The sequence below is a fragment of the Bombus vosnesenskii genome, unplaced genomic scaffold (genome assembly GCF_011952255.1).
Source record: "Bombus vosnesenskii isolate JDL3184/JDL3185 unplaced genomic scaffold, Bvos_JDL3184-5_v1.1 scf7180000016261, whole genome shotgun sequence".
NCBI classification, from domain to species: Eukaryota; Metazoa; Arthropoda; class Insecta; order Hymenoptera; family Apidae; genus Bombus; species Bombus vosnesenskii.
In genome coordinates this window covers 16,103-33,088 of record NW_022884330.1, presented here as the reverse complement: position 1 = coordinate 33,088, position 16,986 = coordinate 16,103, and the positions used below count along the sequence as shown (strand labels likewise).

The 16,986-nt window shown below is 42.7% G+C and overlaps 1 protein-coding gene across 2 annotated transcripts in view; it reads right to left on the bottom strand.

The window, feature by feature from the left end:
• The window catches only part of LOC117241676 (bone morphogenetic protein 1-like), a 54,736-nt gene extending 38,748 nt beyond the window's left edge, over positions 1–15,988 (bottom strand). The window contains exon 1 of one of the 2 annotated variants that reach the window (XM_033507658.1): positions 15,909–15,988. Coding sequence is in view for 1 of the 2 variants with exons in the window: in XM_033507657.1 (XP_033363548.1) it covers positions 9,600–9,795 (196 nt within the window). In the remaining variant the exon portion in view is untranslated. Of the gene's footprint in view, positions 1–9,599; positions 10,698–15,908 lie in introns of those variants that run through there. The other variant, XM_033507657.1, reaches the window with a different exon arrangement.
• Between the last annotated feature and the right edge of the window lie 998 nt (positions 15,989–16,986).

Here is a 16,986-nt window from a genome sequence, read left to right as displayed (position 1 = left end):
CGTGTTCCCAGCGCGTAACCGCGTGATTGCGCGGACGTATCGGAATACTGGGCGACACGTAACTACTACGAGAGGTGTGATATTACATCTGTATTATATCGATGTGCACCATTCAGCCCGGTGGGACTCGTTCGCCCCTCGGAGGATTAAGGTCGTGCGCGGGCCACGCCACGTTACTATGTACAATATGCGAACAGCCTGGTGCTACCTGGACGTTGTCTCGACGAGACCGTCTCAGCTATCTACCGCTCGAATTCGGTATTTAGAACACCGTTAGACAAAGTCAGTTAATTGCCAAATGGACGATCCTAAGGGATTGCTCCCTGATGAGATTTAACTTTATAACGTTGGGTTACGCTGGCTGGATAAATTATGCTCGGTGACAAACGAGCTCTAGATTTGTAACGCCGATTCCACGCGTTATATGCGCGTACAGGCTGCTCTGTAATATTATATGGAACTGGTTTTAGGAATCGGTGACAATGAAAAATATTCGTACGAATATTTACGAGAAACGAGTATCGTATCCCCCGATTGCCATTTTTCCCCGATTGCTTTTACACGAGATGCTCGAACCATTGTGACGTATTTGAAGATACGCTGGTTCAAGAAAGTTTTCCAACATCCTTTCGTTAATTTGATAAAAGATAGAGTCGGTCAGTTTGGCTATCGAGGGGTTTAATTCTTGAAATGGGATCCTACGTATTACGGGACACCCTGTGTATATAACTACGCGGTTAAATATAACGTATTACCGAGACGTTATACCGTGTTTGGATTCGTCGGTGTGTGGGAGAAGTTGGCCAGCGACAAGGGCGAAGAGAAGAAGAGTAATTGAGAAAGTTGCAACGTAACGGAATAAGATGATAAGAATTTAGCGGGATCATATTCCGACGACCGAATGAAAAGCGGTCTTCTATGGTTCCTCTTTAGGGGACCAAGTGTAACTTCCAGCTCTTTGAAAGTGAAGCTGAATCGGGCTTCATTGATTTCATGGACAAGTTCCTCAGGGAATCGCAACCAACTCCACGCGAACTCTCAATTACGATCGAGAAGTGAGCTCTGATTTTCGACGACTGATTTATCGGCGTTTACCTTGTTCGAGTTCTTCGACCAAACTGTCTCGCACAGAGTTACGGCACAATAAAGTAGACGTTATAATAGACGTTACAAAATGAAGACGAAGACGTTCCAAAGGAATAAAATGTTAAGGAATTAAAAGGATACGTAGTGACTAGAAAAAGTATTGGCGCACCATAGTAATTTATTATAGCGTTCGCGTATATACCAGACAAATGTGGTCCGACATTCTTTAAATACTTATGTCGATATCGTGCGACTATCATCAGCAGTTTGAAACATTTTTCGCGAGAATAACGAGGGTCGTTCTGTTCTCTTGCTACGTTCATTTCGCGTCCATTTTCGATCAAGTCAGCAATGCATATTGGAATGTTACTTCGTTTCTTCCGTTGCTGTCGTTCCTCGGATGGACCCGAAACGTTAGAACATATAGCGATACGGTAGAAAATTATTCCAGCTATCCGACTGTTCAAGAATTGGATGGAATGCGCGCCACTCGAATAATCTTATGATTCATCCACGTGTTCAGTGTTTTAAACGTCCTAAAATTCTCAGCAAATTTGTTACAATAGAATAGTTAGCATTCTCGCGTAGAAGATTTATGCTCGTGAGATGTTGAGAAAAATAACGAATTTCAACGATTCCGCGAAATATTTAAGTCGTTCGTAACGAATAATCGTTAATGGTCGAGATTAAAGTCAGAAACGCCCATAAATATATTTAACATCTTTTGCTCCTCGTTTTCACTCCTTTCTTACTCCGTTATACATCACTTAGAAGGAAACTTTCGTAACGTTAACATTCTCCGGAGTTAAAAACGAGGCAGAGAAAATTAAATTTTTACATTGTCTCCGACTGAAATTATTCGTAGGTAGCAAAAGTATGAAGCATTTTTAATAAAAATTACTCAAAAGCAGAGAGGAGTTGAAAAGTCTGCATGGAATGTACAAAATTTATTCGAACGTCGAATCCCTTTAAAAAATCCAATAGCGTAGAAACGAAAATACTTTCCTTGATTTTTTACACTCCGAAGTGCCTACGAATTATGCACTAGCCAGTCGATATACGAGAAAACAATGCAACGGGGGTGTAAGAGTGAAACGTCGGGCAAATGGAAAAGAGTGGGAAACTCGGAAAACCTGACCGCATGTTTCGTGGAGATAAAAGTTTAACGAAAAACAAAGTGAGAACGTTGAATGGGACGCGAGAAGAGGAAACGAGAGTGGAGGAAAGAGAGAGAGACGGAGAAAAAAAAAAGAAAGAGAGTACGTACGTACGTACGTCCATCCGTTAGGGGCAGTTCGCGGAACTTTCAAGCTGCCATAGGAAATGTCGAGAATGCTAAAATGCATTAAAATTCATCGCGTAATGACCGTCATAACCGACTCGGCTCCGTTGAAAACCTTCCCCCTGAAGGAGGAATTCTTTTCACCGAGAAGAAACGAGACTCGTGTAAAAATCAGAGAGGACTCGCTGCTTCGTGCTTCGTTAGAATTAACGGGTAGTATTTTACGCAACATCCAAAAGAATAACGTTGACATCTGACCGTAATAGTTTTGACGGATTGGAAATCGCGCGAGTGTTTTGTTAACGAATTTTAACTTTCTCTTCTTACACTTGTATATAATACACTTTGATATCCAACCAGAGATTTCTCATAACATTTCATTATTCCATGGTAGTTTACGATAGAATCGCCACGAACTTTTCGAAGAATTCGTCAACGCTGTTAATAAATTACTTTGCTCGGTTCGAACAACTCTATCTTACCTTACCTATTTACAGGACAAGAATATATTCCGAAGAATATACGTAAACGCGTAAGCACTCGTGAGACGTATTCGCGCGCTTTCCACGCGCTATCGACGATAGATCAATTTTCGCGCGGAAGCAAAGCGACGGTGGCTGCTAAAACCACGTCGCAATCGCGTGTAATCCACAATAAACAGCTGATAGACCGACGTACCGTGAAATCCTCTGAAACACGCGAAACCTTCGAAGTACACCTTTCGATTCTACCTTTTCCACCGTGGCCAACGAGAAGCCGCGGTTCTCCCCATACGCGTGCGGATTCTATAAAATCGATATTTATACATCTCGTATCGGGTGCATTCGCGCATCGAGTTTCGCGTTCTGTTGGAGGGAACTTTTTGAACTTTGCCTTCTGCTTCGTTTCCCCTTTTTCACGCTCTTATCGACGATCACGGTGGTCAAGAGGGGATCGGCAAACGTGGAAAGAAACGTAGAAATAAAAAAAAAAAAAAAGAAAAAGAAACAAAGTAAAGAGAGGAAAGGGAACGAAGAGAAGGTAAAGAAGGCAAGATCGATCTGGAAAATCCTCGTTCACGTAAGATCCAGCGCGCGGTCACGACGAAGATCGTCCCGAGCTAACGAGCAAAAAGCACGAGGTACCGTTCTGCGTGCTTTAGACTCGGCCCGATGAAAAGACTGACCGCTCGAGTATCGTGCAGCTCGCGTGCGCTATAATGCATCTCGCTGCACGCGACCGATGCACGCTCGACGAACCTGCTTTTCATGTCCCAATTGCGGCTAGACCCGCCTACGTCAACTACGCTCCACGGAACATTTCGTGCCCGTGGCTCGCATCTTCCCGATACCTTTCCTCCTCTCTCTTTCCAATTTTTCCGATATCCCTCTTTCTCTCTTTCTCCAAGCGTAAAAAGTAAGATCTTACGGAGTTTATTGTTGCTTCGTTTCAAGTATCTACAGATATAATTGCCTGACTTAAATATCGCCGTTTGGAAAGTTTTATTTCTACGTTTTGGAACAAGCACGATGCTAACAGAAAGTGTTTCCCTGTCGTTTGCATAAGTGTTTTTTTCCGGGCAATGAGCTCACGTGGACCTCTTAAGAGTCACGCTGTATATTTCGTAATAAGCGCGCTACGCAAGCGGCCGACAAAGATTTTAATTGTAAAGCAGCGTGAGAGGAAAAACTGCAGAAAATTTCCTGGCTAATTAACAGTAGCGTGGATATGATTTAGAGCGGCTGTTTTAATTGATCATCGCTCTACAATTACGTTCCGCTAACACGCACCTTCTTCGGTTAGGTGTATTAAACAGTAACAATTATTCTGATCGTATCCGACACGATATATCGGTGCAATTTTCCAAAGAATCGAAGATTTACACGAAATTTCTCTGGGAATAGGCGGGATTTATCGTTGCCAATTATTCTTCCATATATGCAAAACGCCCATTAGTATCGTAACGCGTGTACATCCTTTCGTGTAGAAACTTCTTTGTTAATAAGAATCTTCGAAGTCGACGCTTTCTAGGATGTGTTTCTTTTTCTTCTTTGACGCAAACATCGGGTATTTTATTTCTTCTCTCTTAATCCTATTGTCTTGAATCAGTTGCGAGGAAGCAACGGGAGAAAATGAAAAGAAACGACGAAGAAAGCTTCATGGACGCAAGGAAGCGGAGTTGGAAAAACCTTAGCGGAGATCGATATGGGGAAATAAAATCTTCCATTTCTCGTCGGGCTGGTAATTTCATGGAAGTTCCACCGAGCCGAGATAGGAAAAAGTCAGTCGCGCCGATAATTGCCTCCATAATGGCCCGTGCAGTTTGACGAGAAGAAAAAATTCACCGCACCGGTGAAAAATCCTACGGCGGAAAGGTCATCTCCGCAAACAAGCGCCTAAATTCCTAGATTTTCGTTCATTTTCGCGCGAAATCTATCTATCTTGATACACATGTTTTATTCCATCGATAATTGGGTAAGTGTAAGGAACGTTCGAATGGCTGAGAATCATAGTGATGAAACTTGCTAACATAAAGAATTTAATTTAGCGAAGTAAGAGTTGATCGATCGTCAATTTAATTTTTTTTTTTTTTTTTTGAATAAGATAAATCGTATAAAATGGGAAAAATCGCATTTTAAGAACTAGGTACAAAGTAAGTAGTCAGCAGGCGATAAATTTGAATTAGTACAATGCGTTCCTTGATAAATTGACACGATCTTTTAACTCAATGAATATCGCGTTGTTACGATAACATAGAGGTAACAGATTGTATCGAAAAATGAAAATCTTTGAATATGCTGCGACAACTAGCTTACAAGTGGCAATTTGTAATACAACGAGTATCTTTATTTTTGTTGGAATACGTATGCGGCAGATGAAAGATTAATTTGGCGTTGCACAAAATCGCATATTACGGCATCTTTATCATTACCGCGTATTGTGGCGGCTAAACAAAATGTTTTTCTGTGTGAGAAAATCAATATGGGTAGTACACTAAAGTAATAAAGTGCCAAGCACTAAGTACTAAAGCACTAAAGTACCAAGTTCTAAAGCACCAAGTAGAAGTTGAAGTTGAAGTACTAAAGTGCTGAAGTACTTCATCTTCACTTCAGTACTTCACAACAGCACTTCGGTACTTCAGCACTTCAGTGCTTCAGCCCTTGAGCACCTCAGTACTTCAGCACTTCAGTACTTCAGCACTTCAGTACTTCAGTACTTCAGCACTTCAGCACTTCAGTGCTTCAGCATTTCAACTTCAACTACAACTTCAACTTCAGCACTTTAGTACCTAGTGCTTTAGTACTTTGTACTTTAGTGCTCTGTGCTTTAGTGCTTTAGTACATGGTACTTTAGTACTTGGTACTTAGTGTTTAGTGTTTAGTGTTAGTGTTAATAGCACGAGACTTAAAGGACAGTGTTGTCCTTTAAGTGCCACTGAATGAACGTTCTATTACTGGAGCCGTTCAACAGTGAGCCACGTCGTTTTTTATTCAAATCAGATGGGGATAAATTGTTTCACTCACGGAATATTTATTAGTAAGTTCTCGCAGTTGCCGACTTAATAAGTTCGCTTCTATCTTCTGCCGCGCGGCTTTCAGTATTATCGTTGTTCTTATTTACATTAAGTACGTTCAACTTATGGCTGATTACACTCTTGAAAATCAATGGGCACTATCGTCCTAACGTGCACGTTATAATTTCTTATATTGTCCACGGTTTCTTCGACAAACGTTTAATCAATCCTCGACGCTTATTACTTATTCAACGTCTCGACTATTCAATCGTAAGCAGCGTGAAAAAGCGGATAAGAGAAGCGGAACGAAAAAGTATATCTTAACGGTTAAGCGTTATGCGTACAAAGAACTTTAAAAATCATGTACACGACCGAGCGTCGAGGAGTTAATAGCGGGCGAGAGAAATTTTTTAAAGAAAGAGAAAATCTTCTAGACGGTTTATGATAAGATTATACTACGTTGTAACGTAACGCACAGTAATAAAGGAAAATCGTCGACTCTCTATCGCTCTCTCGTTTTCAACCAGTCTTTAACAAAATCTCCATTCTCGTGAAGTTAACACATTGTTGGCTACAGCTGATAGGTCGACGAGATTTCCTTGAAATCAAACATATATAATTACCAAACGACCGATATCCTAATATTACGACGAACAAGTAAATAAATTGGGTAAATGAAATCCAACGCGCAATGTACACGAAGAGAAAATTACATGGAGCCTATAAACCATCGGCGGCCACTCGAGCAAACAATCGAGCCGTGAACCACCACGGAAGCGAAAAGGCTTGTTACTCGTCGGAACGAGCGACGCATTTTCCTCCCTTTTCCGTGGGAATCCGTACAATCGAATCGAAAGGCCGTTTCCCAGTGACGCTTAAGAAAGGTAAGTGTAAGCTAGACATAACAAGTTGTTGTTCGGAACAGAGTGCCATCGGCGGTAGGTATTCGAGACATTACCCGGTTGGCTTTTGATCTTAATCTTAATTGCTGAAACTTCTCCGTGAAAGAGGATAATTCAAAGCCGAACCTCGCCCCCTTCGCCCTTTCTGTCCGCCCTTATTCTTCCATATCTCTTTCGCGGGTTCGTCGAGCAAATTTGCAAACGATAAAAACGAATCGGTCCGTTTGTTCGTTGTCGAGCCGCAATTAGCAATAGCTCGAACGATTATAATCGATGACGATTCGTACACAGTACTTTATTATCAACCTTTTCCCATCCCCCTTTTCATCCTTAACGTCTCGTACACCGATGAAGTCGTACATCGATCGGTTATATAATATTTGCGGTTCCGTCGGAAGCAACGGAAGCGAGAAAACTGGAAAATTAATGTTTTCTCGGTAGAATACCGGGTAGCTGGAAGAAACTTCGTTTCACTTCGATCGAAGTTGCCATGTTTTTGCGGTACATAGTTTGAAAGTCCAAGTCTCCGTCGCGTTTTTCCCGCCGAATCGACTTCGTACGATGTTTGTCGGTGTTTACTTTGGCTCGACGCGATACCGATTCGCGTTATTCGCCGGTTTCGCCTCGCGGTTTATTTGGATTAATCGTTAAACGCTCGTAAACCGGTTTTAGTTAAACGGTCCGACAAAGAGGGGTTGAAGGAAAAGAAAAAAAAAGATGCTTTCGAAGAAAACTTGGAAAGTTTCCGATAGAAGGGAGCGTTTCTTGCACACTCGGAGGAGCTCTTGCCGAGGAAGAAATTTTCCAAAGCGAAGAACAGGGAAAAGGAAACCGAGTTGCTGTCAACGGGTATCGATCAAGCTGCTTGTAAAACTCAAAACTTCCCTTGCATATCGCTTACAAACTCGATTAAGAATTACTAAAACTTCCTATTAAATTGAAAAAAGCGTCACGAGAGCGTGTAATCCAATTTGATGTGGAAAAAAAGAAGAGAAAGAGCAACACCAATAACGCGCTACCATTAGGAGCGCAAACAGAAACGCGTTATTGGTGAGCGTAATTATTCATAAAACAAATTGTAATTCGATATCGAGTTATGCCGATGGCCCCACGAAAATACAAGTGTTGGTCATCGACGTAACGATAACCGAACGTTCAACAAGCACGGCTGACAATACGATAATGCCAGTATAGTAGCATCATCCTCTGCTTCTCGTTCTTCTTCGTAAACAGAGATTAGATACCGAGCGAAACGGTGGACGGAGCTCTCTGTTGTACGTTCTATTCGTCCTCGGCCTTCTCTCTTTTTTCCAAACCAACAACCTTCCCAAAGGATCATCGCGTCGGTTTTCATTGTCGTTCACGGTCGTGCCAGTTTTAGAGATCTCGTGTGTATACGCGGTTCTTTCTAGAGGCAGGTCCAGGACGATCACTCGAGAAATATAAAAGGCTCCTTGCGGCAGTCCCTATCCAACGATTCTGGACCCTTCGAGTGTCGAATGCTCGTCTTAGCTATTACAACGAGTATGCTAGACCCTGAGAGAAAGAAAGATTATCGGACCAGGTTCTTCGGCAAGGGTTACTGCCTCTTTTCGTATTATGTTCCCCCTCCATCGAGCAATTTCGCCCTGTCCTCGCGTCTCTGTGGCTTCGCTTCGTTAATTCGGAAAGCATAAGCCTCGATTTATGTCTCGAGACTCAAAGGATCGTCTCTCGTTCGATTTTCGCTCGATCTTGCCCACAAGCTTTATGACACGCCGGGGAAATGGGATCTATGCGCGACAATATAAACGGTAGCTTGGCTTTGATTCAGTTGGCCAAACTCGATCGAACTGCCGACGTTATGGCTGCGAAGGACCAAGAAACGATCGAGACTTTTCCAATGGATGCGCGTTCTTGATTCCAACGTCTTACCTAGGTCTCCGAGTAATAACCTTTCGACGATTATTTGCTTCACACACAAGAATATTCTTCCACTCGATATTCGCACTTAGAGGTGGATAGTTTCAACGCCGAGCTCAGCCGTGCTCTCATCACTTACGTCACGTTACGAGTTATTTAGCGTTTTCGAGCGATCCGAAGATTTGAATGTTCGTACAATTTGGACAGATCTTTTTATAATAATGGAAACATCACGACCAACTACTAGCAAAGATACACAGAGAATATTCGAGCAATGCGCTTGCTTGTGATCGCCGATATGTTGCAATACCATACGGATTCGGTATCAAGCGTAACGATGCTTCTTCGTAATTATATCTCCTACAGTTAACTATTTCGCAACACGTATTACGAAATTAGCGGAAAAAGAGGAAAATTTCTTTCCTATCTATACCACCGTGCTGATAACGTACACATTTTTATCATTTTCATAGCGAATCGAAGATATATGTTTTATATAATTGCATTTACATAGCACCGGAACACTCGTGCTTAATTGAATCTAAATATTTATCGAGCATGTAATTAGAAGTACATTAATTGCACAATTTCTCTCGGTCAACTGCCGGGGGAGGGGATTCCATATTCGACGTAGTGACATTTCCATTAAATTCCTTTATTTACGATTTATATATTTCGTTAATTGCAAATAATAGTCATTTATACGCGAAATATTTTCAGTTTCCCTTTAGGGAACTGAAATTCCCTTTAGGTAGGAAGAGAATCTCGTTGCAGCGATCGGAATCGTTCTAAATATTTTCCGCTCCGCGAAATCCTTCGTTCCTAATCTATATTTCGTTTTATGGCAATGATTTCTATATATAGAAAGAAACACCGCGACACGCCATGTTTCCGATGTTCGCAGCTATCCGCGAGATATCTTTTCTTCGCTTACCCGCCTTACAGATGTCCACATCGACGTCGTCGCTGATGCCACGAGGGAACTTGGTATTCAACAGCTCTTCCACGGTGAATTTATGCCTGTGCCTTCCGACGGTGTTCTCGTTCTCCCCGGGATCGGCGTCGACCGCCCGGCAATCGGCGCATCGACTCGCCAAACAGAGGATGGAAAGCAACGGCAGCAATCTCATCTCGATATCGTCGATATCGGGTCCAAACGACACGAGTGCCTTCTTCCCTCTATGTACCCAGCTAGGCCATAAAAGACCAGTCGTACTACCGCCTACACCAACGCATTTGCCACTACTTCTCTTTCACCCTCTTCTCGTTTCCACCTTTCGACGTGCTCGTCCTCCACCGACGACTCGAGACCACCACTCGAAACGCGGGAGAAATTTTCTCGAGTGGGATGCCACCGATCACATGTCCGAACTCAGTCACGCTCGATGGATGCGATCGATACACGTCGTCCTTGCCCTCGCCTCGGTCGGTCGACCAAAAAAGGAGAGGAAAAAAAAAAAAGAACAAAGAGGATCTATCGGAATGACGTGAAGACCAAAAGCGAAGGAAGAACTACCCTTTGTCGCAGATGCACAACGAAGCACGAACAAACCGGAGAAGACACGTGAGACAAGACGCGATGAAAAACGGTAAAATCGACGATTCGGCCGATACGCGGTCACAGAAGGTAGAAGGAAGACGAAGCAAACGAGTGATACGCGTGTTCACGCGATGAAAACGTAATCGCTACTGAAGAGTTGGGTCGGACGCCGATCGAGGAACATGACGAGCGTACGTCATCGGACAAACGAAGCGATAAGAGACGATCGCGAGGAAGGCGAGCGGGAGCGCGGGTCAAAGTTCGTGTCACAGATTAGAGGGACGGATTGCCAGCGGCGATCGTCCTTGCGTGGAGAACGTGGAGAACAGACTGATCGTCCCTCGCGGCCGACACGACGCGTCGTTCGAAAGCGCGCGCTCGTACTGGCATTAAGTCGAGAGAGGGATAGAGGAGGAGGGGGATATGTATGTATATCTAGAGGGGATGCCGGGAACAAGCAGTCTCCTCCCTCGCAAACCTGCACGGCACGAGGGTGGCCGAGACACTGACCGAGCTTCCGTCGTTCGGCCACCAGCGAACCCTAAAGAATCCTCGGCCCTCCGAAAAACACTTGTACCGCTCGCTCGTACATAGATTCCCGTCGATTCTCGTCGCGTTTGATCGTCCGTCGTTCGATAAAGATACGACGACCACGTACGAGCAAATATTTTGTAACCACATTTATCTTACTAATTTCGAATATATTTTAGATACGCATAATTAAGAAGAATAAAGAAATAATTATCTGCTTCCGGATTTAATAAATATATCCCTGAAAAAAATGTCAGCATTTATACCGCGCTTTCGGAAAACGAATAGGTCTGGTACACATCAACGCGTAAAAATTTGCAGAAAGATCGCGAACGCGACATGTGCTCGATCCCTTCGATTCTATATCGAGAAAGATCGTCGATTTTCAAAAAATGATCAGAATACGCATGAGATTATTGAAAGATAAAAAAAAAAAACAAAAAATTGTATCGATGGACGTATCGACGTTGTCATTCAGTTTCCTCCTCGTGCTCGATACGTGTAACGATTTCTCACTGAACGTGTCGATGTTTGTGCGACGATAAAAAATAACAGAAGAATCCAAGGGAATCTCGAAACGTATATTTTTCACTGGTTGGGCAATCAGCATTAATCCAAACAAATACGAATCAAATACCTGGAATATTCGTAGCATAGCGAATCCCATCTATAATTCATCGAACGTCCATGACGATCCTCGTCACGAATTTACATACACCGTTACCGCGACGATTTTCGACGCGCTTTCGTTCGCTAAAAGATCGGACAACCGCCGAATTTCACGGTGGAACGTGTCCCTGGCAAACTATCGCCCGTTGCATTTAAAAATTAACGGTACCGCTTGTGCATAGCAGTGGCGCGAGGCTACTTAAAAGGCGCTATTTCTAGAAGAACGGTGGCGGTGCTGGGGCGTCGCTTTCGGCCACACATATTGATAAATATTCCAAAAGTGGCGGGGCCTGTCGCCCACGGAAACACGTGTTTCATATCCCACGCAACGACCTGTATCGGTCAAGTATCGGATTACTGTCATGGGATCACCCTTTAGGAACCCTGCCTGTCTATCCGAGGGTAAGTGCATGTCGACGCTGCACAGAAACCCTCCACGAGAATAATCTCTGAAGGTACGAGGGAAAAACCGAATTCTCTGTTAACATCACGCACGAACGAACGAAACAGGACTGACGACAGTACGGCGACGAATCAGAGATCAGCCTGAGATACTAGTCAATGTCCTGCGATCATTCCGATACTTCGAATGTGATCCTAACCCGTAGGTTTAGCTTTAGTTTCGTACAAATCCGTTCGTAGGTATCACGACACTCGCGGAAAGCGAGATCCGCATCGAGGAAGATTAGGAAATTATTCAAATCTTGAAGAATATCGTCGAGGTGGGTATAGAAAAAAATACGAGATAAATAAAAAATTTGTATATTCGATATTACGATAGAACTCTTTTCTTCGCGTATGATATCATTGTGATTGAGAATCACGGTTGAATTGTGGTTGAGAAAAACGGTTGACTCGTGCGATTTAAACGGACCGTTAGATTCACGAGTGGCGTTTAATTAAAATCATTAGGGGAAGGAATATTAGGAGCAATAAGTTAGGTGTTCGTGGCCACAGCTGCACGTGAAACGTTACATATAAAGGTAATAATATATTCAGCGGTACAGTGATCGTGGAAGCCTTTGTAGAAGCTTCGGCGATGCTCGATAAAAATTTCATCGCTTCATATCGCACGCTCGACTTCCTACGGTTGAAATTCTTCGCGTAACAACAGTTTTTCCTTCAATTATGTTATCCGTCACGTACGATGCGTCGATGTATCCGTCGTTACAACGATTAATCGCTCGTAAATTTTCCCACGCAGAATCTCGAAATATCAAACCTGCGAATCATATTGAATCGCAGTGGTTGAACGAACGAAAAAGCGGTGGCAATCCACAACGGAATATCTCTTACGTAACGATACTCTGTGCGAGTGGAAAGTTTGCTACGATTAGCGTGAAATACGTTAAACACCCTTGTTCTTCTGTTCGCTCGGTTTCGTTAGATTCCCAGCCCGTTCGCGAAGAAACGAAAGGAGAAACGGAAACGGCGGTGCAATTAAAGCGGAACCGTTTAAATTTATTCCTGCAGGACGTTTCGGTTGAACGAAACGACGGCCTTTTTGTCGGTGGTTGCAGACTTTCCGAAAATTCGAGCAGTCGGAAGCGATATCCCCTTGCGAATCAGATCCGAAACTTTTCCGCTCGCGCGTGCTTTTCTTCGCTTCGTTTCGTTTCGCGTTCGCTGTCTAATATTCCTGCGCTTCGTTGCGTAACATGGAAAACTCGAAAGTCCACCACCTCCACCAGTTCGGTATGCCGCTGCGCCACCGTGTTCGATGGCGAAATAATTAACGTGGAAACTTTCCACGCGATTGAAAGATCTCGCGTTTACGACAGAGGGGCGCCGCTGTAAAATGGATCGTCGCCGAGCAAGCGACATTAATTAAAATCGTAGAGTTTAAGCCCAACCCGCTTAAACCCGCTTCTTCACCCGTGTGTCGTTCTCTGTCGCTTGGTTCGGCTACCGAGAATCGCGTAAGAATTTTTCGCGCGCGAACAGTGAAATTCGTGGAAATCGAACCCGAGAAGGTTTTTTCCCCACACCTTCGAAGTTAGGGATCCGAGCATCGCTGCTCGAGCGACGCGTTTTCGATGTAATTCCCGCAGTAAATTAGCCATAAGCGCATCCGGTCGATTGGTTCTTACGTGGAAGTTGGTCGTTTAATGGCTGTTTGGCTGATAGTTTGGTTAGGAGCCGGAGAATTGATAATTGAATCGTTAATTCAGCGAGAATACGTAATTGCTTCTGTTACTTTGACAAAATTATTTATCTTTGATGGGAGCATGTTTTTGTTCGCAATAGTTTTAGTTTTAGACGGTGCTTGAATTGATCCTAGTTAAACGGGATTAGATTTTGGTAATAGACTTTCCACTCCACTGAACTAACGATTATCAGTGTTCGTTAGCGATGATAGAACTTTAGTCAGCGAATTAAACGAGACACAGAGGAAAAAGAGCGACAAGATTTCTGATTTAAAAAGATTATGGACAAAGTTGGAAAGATTGATAGAGAAACCTGTGATGCCTTCGAACGTTAAAATACTTGGCTACGCGTAGTCATAAAGCCTACCTATGAAACCTACTTACGAACTGTACGTATCGTTTCCTGTACTTATCTCGTTATTAGAAAGACTGTGCACTTGTTCCACTTTTTCGCTGGTCTTCAAATATTCATGAATGATATCATACTATGATATATGAAAATCACACATATACATAAAGCGTAAGAAATTTCACGAGGGAAGGAATTATAAAGATAAATATACCGCTCTTGAACACTTTTTCCCTCTGCTCGGCTGTAGAACGATCACTTCATTTAGAAACCGGTGGTAGCCGGTGAATCGCTCGCCGGGCAAATACACTCGCCAGCGAAGTCTTACGGGGAAATTGTTCCATTGTGATTTTAATTCATTCGCGGTTGAACGACGCGTCGTAGCGGGGCGAAGTTGTCGACGGTGGCCGAAGAGAAACGGAAGAAAAGGTAAAAACGGTGAAAGAAAAAGGGCGCCATTCGGCAGAGGCAACGAGGAAAGAAGCGAGAAACCTTCTCCGATACGGAGGACGAAAAAGCAGCGCGCGAGCTCGTTTAAACAAGCTGTCAACGAGCAATTAATCAGCGTTAACATGCGCTCTTTACTGCGCGCATAATGAAGCCGATTAGATGCGCGTCGAAGCTTTCATCTCTCCAGACTGCGTCTCTCGTTAGACAGTCTCGTTTCGCCGATATCGCGGAAGAAGAAAGAATCGAGGGACGAGAGGCAGGGGAATCTCGAACGGGGCTAAACATCATTTCTGAGGCCTAACGATATCGTCGTTCGAGATAAGCTTAATATTCGAAACGCGACGTCTGCCGCGACGAGATACTACACGAGGACCTTTCTCGTACGACAGTGTTCTTCAATTTTTAATCGATGGAAATAGGAAACTACATCGACGTTTATCGAACATTTCAGTGAATTTTAAAAGGAAAAACGATTCATTGGGTTTCTCGTGATTTATCGACGAGCCGTGGAAAATAGAATATAGATCGCGATAGTTTTCGGTGATTTTCGAATTGAAAACGAGGTTGAAGAACACTGACACTGGAAGCAGATTATCTTACCAGCGAGGCGGAAGTATACCGTCGGTATTACCGGTAGCTTCGCGAACTTACGAGGGGATATTCAGATCGATCATTCCGGTTGAATATTTTCTGGTAATGGAACGTGGAGCCAGCGTAACGATGTGCTTCGATGGAATCGTGTATCGCGAATGACTGCTTCTTCTACGATCGTTCGGAATAAAGGAAGGACTTTTCCAACTTTTAATGATCGCGAGAATGAAGGAATTAAATTTTGCTGCAAAGTGTTTTAGTATTCAGAAGGTTAAAATAGCAAAAAAAGAAAAGAAAAAAGCTAAGATCGTTAAACCATTACTATGACCACATTTTTTCTTATTTTTTCTTTATTCTCTAAATAAAAATATATGTATACTTTTTTACGTACGTACGACGTCTTAGAATCGCGAATGATAAAATATATCTGTAATTCCAATTGATATCATAACTTAGTTGGTAACTTATGCACTTTATTTTGGGACACCTTGTACATTCGATTTCGTGCAACTCGATATCGGAACGATTGTTTTTAGCCGTTCGTTACAACGAGCCTTTACATACAGCTGCGTAAACGATACTGAACTCCCCCCAAAAAAATAACAAAACAGAAGGCTAACTTTTTTACGTTGAAATTTTACCCGCAGGCGCACCTTGTCTGATTTCGCAGAAGTACTATGCTCTGCGCGCAAAAAGGGGGAGAGCATCGAGCGTGTTGCATATATGGCCCTATTCATTGACTAACTCATTGCTCGTCGGACCAACGATAAATAGCTTTGTACAGCTTTAATTCCTTGGGTACAAAGAATGCTTGTGCTGCGTTTCGCGAACTACGTATGCTCGAAACAAGGTCATAACGAAAGTACTGGTACTTCTATCTGTGAGTTATCGTGACTACTTTCATCGTCGATGCCATTTCGGTGTAGAAAAGTGAAGAATAAATATGAATTTTAAATGTGTACTCACCTAAGATGCATTTTCGAATTCGTTTTATAACTGATCTTAGTTGAAGTATAGCATTAATAATAGCGTGATCAATGAGACGAACGCGTTTTTTTAGATAGACACTAACGTTCGTTACATTTTTCCGTTACATTTTCATCGACTAAATACAGGATAGATCTGACATTATACGGGACTCCGAGTCTCACGTTTCGAAATTACCGACCTCGAAAAAGATCAGTCTTCCTTACGCCCTCTTCGATTTGTTACGGCGAATATAGGAAGTACATATATTTAACTCGGTCGACAAACGCGAAAAGAATGAACCTGGCACCACTGGTCAATGCTGGAATTTTACGGCATATCGCGCCACCACCGAGCACTATGTGGCGTCAAATGTTCTATAATACCGACCATTCAGAGGTTTTATTACGCCCTCTACAATTTATTACATGTCATGGAGTTATTGATTTTTCTATCTTTTTATGTCCATTTGTAATTACATTTTCCCTACTTGAGATTAGAAACTATTTGTACTCTTAGATTGCAGTCATACAATCTCATTTACTCTGAACAGAGTCATTGATGAAGGATAGGCATGACATTAAATGGGACCTCCATGGGAATTCTTATCTCACGTTCTGAAATACCGACTTCGAAAGAAGTAAAATGTTTCTCACGCCCTCTGCAATTTATAGCATTTTTATTCTCGACTTTTTGATTCTCGAGCGCATATACATTATTGTAAATAGAATCACATTAAAATCATAAAAAAGAGAGTCAGTATAATATCAATTAAAATATTGGAAATCTATTACTATTTGTAAAGCGATACACATATTAATATTCCGAGTATATTTGAAAAACAATATCAGGTTAAAAATTACTTTAATACAGTTCAGTCTAGATCCCGAAAAGAATATCGAATCATCCAGACTAGGTTGAACTACCTCCCCGCAGAAAACATAGATACTCATGTTAAAAACCATTACGAGTTCTTTCTATACGACGATGCTTATCTGATTTGAAACGAACTCGGTGTTTGCGGAATCCAGTCGAGGATATGCGGCCCTGACCGATCAGTACTGCGGTACTCGGACGG